Here is an 11,238-nt window from a genome sequence, read left to right as displayed (position 1 = left end):
AAAAAGTAATAGAAAAATAACAAACAAAATAGGGATATAACAACCAAATTATAAGAAAAAGGAAAATATTCGGGGAATGACTAAAAAATATCAGCAGAATGATGAAAATATACCACGAAAAAATAACCCCAAAATAATAGAAAAATATCAAGGAGATAAAAAATCAGAAAAATAACAGAAAAACTGTAGGAATATAACCAAAATATAACAGAATAATAACGTTTCAAGGCACTAAAATTATATGAACTCGAATAATTAAATAATAAATTCAGTATAATTTTGTTCCAATTTTAAGTGTTTCACTCATTTCTTCCTAAGATGAAATGATCATCAAATTCTCAAGATAATTAAAATATTAAATAATTAATAAATGTTTTTTGTAGATTAAAAACTTTTGGAAAATCCTTAACGATTTGTAAGTGAATTATTTATAAAATGACCTAAGAAATAAAAATTAGTGCACAAAATTTCTAAGAGTTTTATGAGAAAACTGAGGCTGTAATGAAATTGTAATGCCTTTAAAAGTCACGAATTCAATTATAAAAGATTATTGTTAATAGAATTGTTTTTAAAAACGCCAGAAAAATTATATTGAAATCTGTAGATCATCCCAATAATTTGATAAATAATATAATATTTCATCATTATACGGTCCCCAATTTACATTAATTACAGCACCTTCTTATATATAAATATTGTATACAATCATTAATTTGAACCATTAACATACTTAATAGAATTGTTTTTAAAAACGCCAGAAAAATTATATTGAAATCTGTAGATCATCCCAATAATTTGATAAATAATATAATATTTCATCATTATACGGTCCCCAATTTACATTAATTACAGCACCTTCTTATATATAAATATTGTATACAATCATTAATTTGAACCATTAACATACTTAACTGTAATATAATATAATATAATATAATATATATTAATATAATAATATAANTACAGCTGTCTCTTATACACATCTAGATGTGTATAAGAGACAGGATAACGATCGTAGCACTGATACGCTTTTTGCCTGGCCAAACTGTGTCAGGATGACCCACATCCGCAAAAAGTGCTCTGCCATTCAGTAAAACTCTCACTAATTTTTTTAGTATCATTTAATTATTTTATTAATATTATTTCTATTATTTTTTATTAAAAGTTATTTATCATTATTATTATTTTATTATTCATTGTTATTATTATTGTATCATTAATTATTATTATTATTAGTAACATTTTATTATTGATTAATATTATTATTATTAATAATGATTATTATTATTATTATTCAGGAAATAATGTGTGAACTAGCGCACTTAGTGCTGCTAGTGACTGTACTAGCGCTGCCATCCAGCACGGTCGGTTTACTGCCGGGGGAGCGCAGTTCTGACCCACTTAATGACATCGCCGCCATCTCCCACACCGACACAAACTTGATGCACCTACCCATCGGCAACTCCCCCCAGGTGTGTCATTGGTGATGGGGGTGATGGTGGGTGATGGTGGGTGATGGTGGGTGATGGGTGATGGCGGGTGATGGTGGGTGATGGTGGGTGATGGTGGGTGATGGGTGATGGTGGGTGATGGTGGGTGATGGACGATAGTGGGTGATGGGTGGTAATGGGTGATGATTGACCAAGGTAAATTCAAAATATTTTAAAAGTGAGAAAATTTATTCGAATTTTTGTGCATAGAAATTGATGGCAGTTGTTTACTCATCATGTGTTCAAATTCACCATGAATTTTACTCAGCAATCCATCTCAGTTGTTTACTCATAAAGAAATTCATGATTAATTCATATTATTCACGATGAATTTGACTCATTAATTCATGCCTCACCCCAACAGTTGGAGGATGACATCCCGGGGTCACCGCTCACCCCCGACGAATTTAATTACGAACTCCCTGGTGCGTGTATACCTTGCCTTAATTAATAATGATATACTGTTATATATTCATTAAACAATATGACAATATAATATATATAATATAATATAACAACATATTTTATATAAAACAAAATAACAATTTCATATATTATTAGTTATTTTCTTCTATATGAAATATTATATTGTTATATTGTTTCCTTTATAATATGTTTGTTATTTCGTATTGTAAAACAATATAAATATATATTAGGTATTAGACAATATAATATTATAATATATATTAAACAAAATAATAATATAATATATATAAAACTCTATAACAATATAATATGTATAAACACTATAAACCATATAATATACATAACACAATATAAGAATATAACGTTATATATTAAGCAATTTAACAATATAATATATAAAACAATACAACAATATAATATTCACCCCTCTCCCACCCCCCAGCGGAGGACTACATCCCGCAGGACGGGGTGGCAGATCCTATCATGTTCGCGGAGGCCTTCCAGGGCGACATCGTGCTGGTGGACCACGAGGAGCTCATGCGCATGACTATGGTGAGTAATTGTGTTATTATATAGTATAATAATTATATGGTAATATAATAATTTTTGAGTATTAATAATAAATAATAATAATAATTATGTTCGTAATAATTCGTCCTAATGGACCACGAGGAAGTTATGCGCATGGCTATGGTGATTAGTTATGTTATTATATATGGAATTTTATATTGTATATGGTTATATATTAATTTTTGATTGTTAATATTAATTAATAATAATAATTATGTTCATAATAATTTGTTCTAATGGACCACGAGGTCCATAGTCATTGCGCATGACTATGGTGATTAAATATTTTATTGAATATGATAAATTTTATATTGTATATGGTGTTATAATAATATTTGAGTATTATATTATATAATAATAATGATAATTATGTGTATAATAATTCATTCACTTGGATGAGGATAAACTCATGATCATGACCATGATAATTAATTATATTATGATATATGAACTTTTATATTGTATGTATTGATATATTAATGTTTGAAAATTAATAATAATCAATAGGAATAATTATTATATTCCTATATTACTTTATTATATTATATATAATTATAATTATATACAATATAATTATATTATATTATGTGGTGAAATACTAATTTTCGATATATTGTGATATAATAATATTTGATTAATTATAATCATTAATAATAATTATTTTTATAATAATTTGTCCGCTTAGATAAGGAGGAACTCAAGATAATGACAGCGGTCTTTTACTTCTCAGTTTTATTATTAATTATAATAAATATTAATTGGCAATTTAAATATTAATTATAATAGCTAATACTTTGCAATTTCATTATAACTTATAATAACTATTACTTTACTATTTCATTATTATTTATAATAACTATTACTTTACAAATTCATTATTAATTATAATAACTATTACTTTACAATTTCATTATTAACTATAATAACTATTACTTTACTATTTCATTATTATTTATAATAACTATTACTTTACAAATTCATTATTAATTATAATAACTACTACTTTAAAATTTTATTAATAATTATAGTAACTAATACGGTACTTTACAATTTCATTGTTATTTATAATAAGCACTAATTTACAATTTCATTATTAATTATAATAACTATTACTTTACAATTTCATTATTAATTATAATAACTATTACTTTACAATTTCATTATTAATTATAATAACTATTACTTTAAAATTTCATTATTAATTATAATACCATTATCTTACAATTTCATTATTAATTATAATAACGATTACTCTACACTTTCATTATTAACTATAATAACTATTAATTTATAATTTCATTATCATTTATAATAACTAACACTTCATAATTTCATTATTAATTATAATAAAATATAATTTACAATTTCAATATTAATTATAATAACCATTAATTTACGATTTCATTAATAATTTTAATAAATATTACTTTACAATTTCATGTTTAATTATAATAACTATTACTTTACAATTTCATTATGAATTATAATAACTATTACCTTAAAATTAAATTATTAATTATAATAACTTTAACTTTAAAATTTTATTATTATTTATAATACTACTATTTGACAATTTCATTATTAATTATTATAACTATTACTTTACAATTTCATTTTAATTATAATAACTATTACTTCTATGATTTATTTATTAATTATAAGAACCATTACTTTACAAATTCATTATTAATTTTAGTAACTTTTACTTTTATAATTTATTTATTAATTATAATGATTCAAACGCAGCCTTCACACGAGACGATCTCGACGAGGAACGCAGTCATCAACCGACGCCGGACGTGGGAAGACAGAAAAATACCTTACGTTATCTCTGCCAGTTACAGTGAGTGACAGATACCTTACGTTATCTCTGCCAGTTACAGTGAGTGACAGATACTTTACGTTATCTCTGACGTAACATTTCCATTGTCTTTAAACTTCAAACTTAAATTAATCTTGAACTCTATTAACTATCATTATCGTAATAACTATAATAATTGTCTAATATAATTATTATGATACATCACAATATATAAAAATATATAAATTGTCAAAAATAATAATATAAAAAATATCATCATTAATAATATCAAAAATAAAAAAAAATACAACTAATATCAAAAATTATTATAATATATAAAAAATTATAATAATAATAAATTATCTAAATTATAATAATTTAATAATTACATGTACTATTATAATAATTATAATATAATAATTAACAGATCAGGACGAGCGCGGCAAGATCGCGGTTGCCATGCAAAACTTCAAGGACGCGACTTGCCTTGAATTTGTTCCCCGCGCTCGACAAACTGACTACCTGCACCTACACAAAGGCGCGGGGTGAGTGTACCTGACTACCTGCACCTGCACAAAGGCGCGGGGTGAGTGTACCTGACTACCTGCACCTGCACAAAGGCGCGGGGTGAGTGTACCTGACTACCTGCACCTGCACAAAGGCGCGGGGTGAGTGTACCTGACTACCTGCACCTGCACAAAGGCGCGGGGTGAGTGTACCTGACTACCTGCACCTGCACAAAGGCGCGGGGTGAGTGTACCAGACTACCTGCACCTGCACAAAGGCGCGGGGTGAGTGTACCAGACTACCTGCACCTGCACAAAGGCGCGGGGTGAGTGTACCAGACTACCTGCACCTTCACCTGTCTCTTATACACATCTAGATGTGTATAAGAGACAGACCTGCACCTGCACAAAGGCGCCAGACAATATTGATTATTATTGGAATTGATTGCAGGTTCTCCAGCATCGTGTGGGTAACCAGGAGGTAATTATTGCAGGAGGTAATCCAGTATCATTGGAGTAACCATATGGTAATTACTGCAGGTGCTCGAGCATCGTGGGCAAGATGGGGGTAATCAGGAGGTAATCTAGCATACTTAGAATAACCATACGGTATTTATTGCAGGAAGTAATCTAGTATCATTTGAGTAACCACATGGTAATCATTACAGATGCTCCAGCATCGTGGGCAAGATGGGGGTAATTATTGCAGGAGGTAATTCAGTATCATTGGAGTAACCATATGGTAATCATTACAGGTGCTCCAGCATCGTGGGCAAGATGGGGGGTAATCAGGAGGTATCCCTGGGCGAAGGATGCCTGTACGTAGGAATCATCATGCACGAGCTGATGCACGCCGTAGGATTCTGGCACGAACAATCCCGGCAGGATCGCGACGATTACATCAGGATTAACTTCAATGAAATTCAGAGCGGCATGGAGTATAATTTCAAGAAATATAATTGGGATACAATATCGAACCTGTCCGCTCCCTACGATTTATGTGAGTAATTAATTAATTAAATTGATTTAATTAAGAAAATTGATTAATTAATTTAACTAACAAATTAAGTTAATTATTTAATTTAATTACCTAATTGATTTTATTATTTAATTTAAGTAACTAATTGACTTTTTAATTTAATTTAATTTAATTTAATTTAATCAACTAATTAATTAAATTATCTGTGAGTAATTAATTTAAAAATTAAGTTAATAAATATATTGACGTACCCACCACAATTAATCAGTTCAACAATGAGTTAATTGAAAGTGTTGCATTGAAATGTAACGCGCAACACGTTGAATTTTAACCCAATCGTTATAACCATCATTCTCCCCTCTAGTGCCATTAAATATGTCCAGCATTCTGTCCATAAGTGCTAATTATGATGTCCTCACTGTCCACCAAACTGTCCATCATTCTGTCCACAATATGCATATATATTTTGTCCACTAATATACAGCATTTTATCCCCAATTCTGTCTATCCACCAGTCTCCATCATTCTGTTCAACAATATACATCATTTTATCCCCATTCTGTTTGTCCACCAGTCTCCACCATTCTGTCCACCAAAATACGTCATTTTATCCCCCATTCTCTCTGTCAACCATTCCGTCCATCATTCTGTCCACCAATATACATAATTTATCCCCCATTCTGTCTGTCCATCATTCTGCCCACCTATATACATCATTTTATCCCCATTCAGTCTGTCCATCAGTGTCCACCAATCTTTCCACCATTCTGTCCACCAATATACATAATTTTATTCCCAATTCTTTCCATCGTTTTTTCCACCAATGCATAAGTATTCTGTCCACCAATATTAATCATTTTATCCTCAATTCTGTCTGTCCATCAGTGTCCATCATGCACTATGGCTCCAAGTCTTTCTCCAAGAGCGGCCGCAATACCATCGAGGCCAAAGACGGCACACCTATAGGCCAGCGCAACGGCTTCTCTAGGGTGAGGGTAGAACCTGTACAGGGTGAGGGTAGAACCTGTACAGGGTGAGGGTAGAACCTGTACAGGGTGAGGGTAGAACCTCTACAGGATGAGGGTAGAACCTCTATATGGTGGGGGTAGAACCTCTACAGGGTGAGGTAGAACCTCTACAGGGTGAGGGTGAAACCTCTACAGCGTGAGGGTAGAACCTCTACAGGGTGAGGGTAGAACCTCGACAGAGTGAGGGTACAACCTCTACAGGGTGAGGGTAGAACCTCTACAGGGTGAGGGTTGAACCTCTTAAGGGTGAGGGTAAAACCTCTACAGGGTGAGTGTAGAACCTCTGAAGGGTGAGAATAAAAGGAAATACAAGTTCTTAAATTAGGTGACGTAAGCGTGGAGGAATTCCAAGCGGTTTTCGAAGACAAAATTTCTGCTGTGCGAGCGTCGTCGGCCGATGCTCCTCTAGCAAAATTTGAGCCGTGCCCGTTCGATTGCGTGCTTCAAGCATTCACTTGCGTCACAGAAGGAAACGTCATCGCTGCAGTGCGCACGCTACCTAACAAGCAGTGTGCCAGCGATCCGCGGTCGACGTCCTTACTAAGGGGAATGTTGAAGCCATAACACCTTTTCTGGTCGAACTTTTCAACCGCTGCGTCAATGACGGTGTTGTTCCGATGAACTTCAAATCAGCTTTCATTACGCCTCTATTAAAAAACAGACCTTGACGCTTCCGATCCCAAATTATATCGACCCATCTCCAAACTGTTGATTTTGTCGAAGCTCCTGGAACGCGATGTGGCCCGACAGCTGAACAACCACCTTCTGCAGTCCGGTCTCATGCCTCGCCTCCAGTCTGCATACCGTCATCTCCACTTGACGAAAACCGCTGTGCTGAAGGTGCCTTCAGACATTCTGCGTGCAGTAGGCCGTGGCAACATTGCGGCACTAGCTTTACCCGACCTGTCGGCGGTCTTTGACACGGTCGACCAAGTCACTTTGTTGCGTCGACTTGATGCATCATTCGGCCTGCGCGGCAGAGTGCTGAGGTGGTTCGAGTCCTATCTCAGCAATAGATTCCAATGCGTTCGACACGGGAACTCTTCTTCTACGTCATCGTTGGTCACTTGCGGCGTGCCACAGGGATCGTACTCGACCCGATCCTCTTCCTCTTATATACTATCGACGTATTGCATATAATTGATTCAGATAGTTTAAATCCGCGTATGTTCGCCGACGACACCCAAATGTATGGCAACGGTGCATCGGCTGACGCCACTGCGTTGCAGGATCAGATGTTTGCCTGAATAGACGCTGTCTCAGACTGGATGCGCTCCCAATTAACAGGCTCCAGCTCACTGCATCGAAAACCGACTTTATTTGGTTTGCGACTGCTCGGCGCTAGCATCAGCTTCCGGCCAACCCTGTTCGCGCGGACAACGAGTTCGTTATGCCTGCGTCTGCAGTTCGCAACCTGAGCATTCTGCTGGACTCGAAACTTTCAATGAACAGTTACATTGCCAAAGTCACCACCGCTTTCTTTGGCGCTCTGCGATGAATACGTAGCATCAGCCGTTGTTTTTCGAGGCCGGTACTCGAGGCCCTCGTGGTGGCGCTCGTTCTGACCAGATTGGACTATGGTAATGCCACACTTTCGAAACTTCTGACCAAGGCACTTAATAAACTGCAATCCGTAATGAAAGCTGCTGCTCGACTCATGTGCAATAAGCGAAAATTCGCCGATGTGACGCCGATATTGTGCGATCTTCACTATCTGCGCATTCAGCAGCTCACGCAGTTCAAGGTCGCTGTTCTGACATTCCGATGCCTTCATGATCTGGCGCTTCCTTATCTCACGAATGGTCGACAGCGCGTGTCGGATCTGCCTTCTAGAAGACGATTGCTCTAGTCATCAACAGCGGACCTCGTCTTACCATCTACACGTCTATCTACCGTCGGCGACAGCGTTCGTCATCAACAGCGGACCTCGTCGTACCATCTACACGCCTGTCTACCGTCGGCGACAAAGTGTTCCCGGTCGCCACAGCCAGAACCTGGAACAGTCTATGCCGGCTTCCTTAACTTCGGCTCCTTCGTTGCCGATGTTTCGTCGATGCCTAAATACGAACCTATTTCGAAGAGCCCATGAATCTAGTGCTTAGTCATTTTATCCGTTCCCATCCTTTCTTGTGTCTATTTATTTTTCACTTTATTTTAATCTTATGTGTGACGTGCCCTCGAAGTTCGTTTGAACCAGACGCCACGATAAATGCTTCGTAGTATAATATACATTGTATTAACAACACAAAATGAACAATGCATTTTATTAACAACACAAAATATACAATACATTGTATTAACAACACAAAATGAACAATGCATTGTATTAACAATACAAAATATACAATACATTGTATTAACGACACAAAATGAACAATACATTGTATTAACAACACAAAATATATAATACATTCCCTAACAAAATTTGGGGACTGCCTAGGGTTCGGCCGAATAGTTGTTACACTCGGCGCAGAGTCATTCTGGGTACACTTGGCCATCCGATCAAAATCAGAATCTCCTTTCCGACTTTATAGTCGCCCCAGAGTATGAGAAGAGTGGGCCGAGCCTAGTCATACCGAGCTAACAACCCTATCAAAATTTTTAGCTGGTCGAGACTCTGAATTAGGAACCGCCTAGGAATCGGACCGAACATAAATCAGCTGCAAGCTGCCCAGAGGCTCCCTTCGAACCCTGAGCCGAAGCGGACATAGAGAAGCTGATTTACGTGCTCCTCGAGTCATAGGTGGTTCCTAATACAGGGTCGCCACCAACTCAAAATTTTGATAGGGTTGTTTTAGCAACACAGAATATAAAATACATTGTATTAACAACACAAAATATACAATACATTGTATTAACAGCTCTGGACTGTGTGGACAACTGGGAGGACGGCAGCAAGTGTAAGCACTGGGCGCGTCTGGGAGAGTGCGAGAAGAACCCTAGCTTCATGATGGTCAGCTGTCGCAAGTCATGCAACAACTGCCGTAAGAATAGCATTATAATGTTATAATATGTGTTATATATTATATTATATGTTATATTAGATTTCTATATAATCTGTTATATTATATTATTATATGGTATATAATGATTTGTTAGAACCCCAGCTTCATTATGATCATCTGTCGCAAGTCATGCAACAACTGCCGTAAGAATAGCATTATAATGTTATAAAATGTTTTATATAATATATTATATTATTATAGCATCTGTTATATTATATTATTATATGGTATGTAATAATATGTTAGAAGAGCACCAGCTTCATTTTGGTTATATGTCGCAAGTCATGCAACAATTGTCTTAAGAATGTCATTATAATTTCATAATATCAACTTAACTATAATTGCAAATTTATCTAGAATGTCATTTGCTTTTAGTAGGCAATAATAATGTGGAGATTAGATTATGTAGGTGAAAATGTAGATTATTATCCTTCTTAGTAAGCGTTTCGGATGTAAAAGCCTCGGGTTACGCTGAGGTGCTGTCTTAATTTTACGTCCTCACCAACCCACACTTCCATCACAGGTCCCTCATCTCCTCTCTCCCCCACTTTTAACCCCCCTCTCTCCCACCCATACCCACCTTCTCCATACATAACCCCCTTATCCTCCACCTATATCCCCCTCTCCTCCACCTAAAACTCCCCTATCCTCCACCTATAACCACTTTCTCCTCCATCTATATCCCCTATTTCCTCCACCTATAACTCCTCTCTTCCCACCTTTAAACCCACTCTTCTCTTCCTATATTCCTCTACCCTACCCATAACCCCGTCCCGCCTACTTAGCTATGAACCTCCTGTTCCCCACCAATAACCCCCCTCTTCAACCAATACTTGCCTCTCCACACCTATAATCCTCCAATCCACCACCCAAAACTACCCTTTCTCCCCCCTCCAGAGAAGTGTGAAGACACCAACGCCCACTGCGACTTCTGGGCCAAAAATGGCGAGTGCACCAAGAACTTTGCGTACATGGAGAGTGCTTGCAAAAAGTCCTGCAAGCTGTGCCACGCACGCGGTGAGTTTCATGCCCTTAGTGAGTAACAGGTCCTTGGTGAGTGTCATGCCAGCTAGGGGCGACACTCCCTGGCGAGTCTCATGCAGGAGCGGTTGATGTCACCCCAAAATTCCAGACCAATCTCCTTGACCTCACTGGTGATCAAGGTGTTTGAGAAAGTAGTGGCGAGGAGGCTTGTCCAGTATACGGAAAAAGATGAGCTGTAAAATAATGGACAATGTGGTTTTCGGCAAAACAGCTTCTGTATGTCACTGTTATTGGAGCACCATGGCCGCCGTATGGCCCTTCTGGAGGAGGGAGCCGGCGTAGACATGGTATACCTGGACCTGGCTACAGCGTTTGACCGAGTTGATCAAATAGTGCTCTACAGAAAGCTAATTAGGCGACTAGGGGCAGGCGAAAGCCTGGTAGGGTGG

At 36.2% G+C, this 11,238-nt stretch overlaps 1 protein-coding gene across 1 annotated transcript; it reads left to right on the top strand.

Moving 5' to 3' along the window:
* Positions 1-1,296: 1,296 nt before the first annotated feature.
* Positions 1,297-10,822, top strand: LOC108668878 (zinc metalloproteinase nas-6; the record flags this gene model as incomplete). The annotated part of the gene is given in 9 exon segments (XM_018156137.2): positions 1,297-1,472; positions 1,855-1,915; positions 2,359-2,468; positions 4,233-4,329; positions 4,715-4,832; positions 5,549-5,793; positions 6,658-6,783; positions 9,662-9,784; positions 10,703-10,822. Coding segments are annotated over 9 exon segments (1,168 nt in total), but the record flags the coding sequence as incomplete, so codon positions are not given.
* Positions 10,823-11,238: the final 416 nt, after the last annotated feature.

Source organism: Hyalella azteca, unplaced genomic scaffold (assembly GCF_000764305.2).
Source record: "Hyalella azteca isolate HAZT.00-mixed unplaced genomic scaffold, Hazt_2.0.2 contig12686, whole genome shotgun sequence".
NCBI classification, from domain to species: Eukaryota; Metazoa; Arthropoda; class Malacostraca; order Amphipoda; family Hyalellidae; genus Hyalella; species Hyalella azteca.
This window is presented reverse-complemented; position numbering and strand designations above follow the sequence as displayed.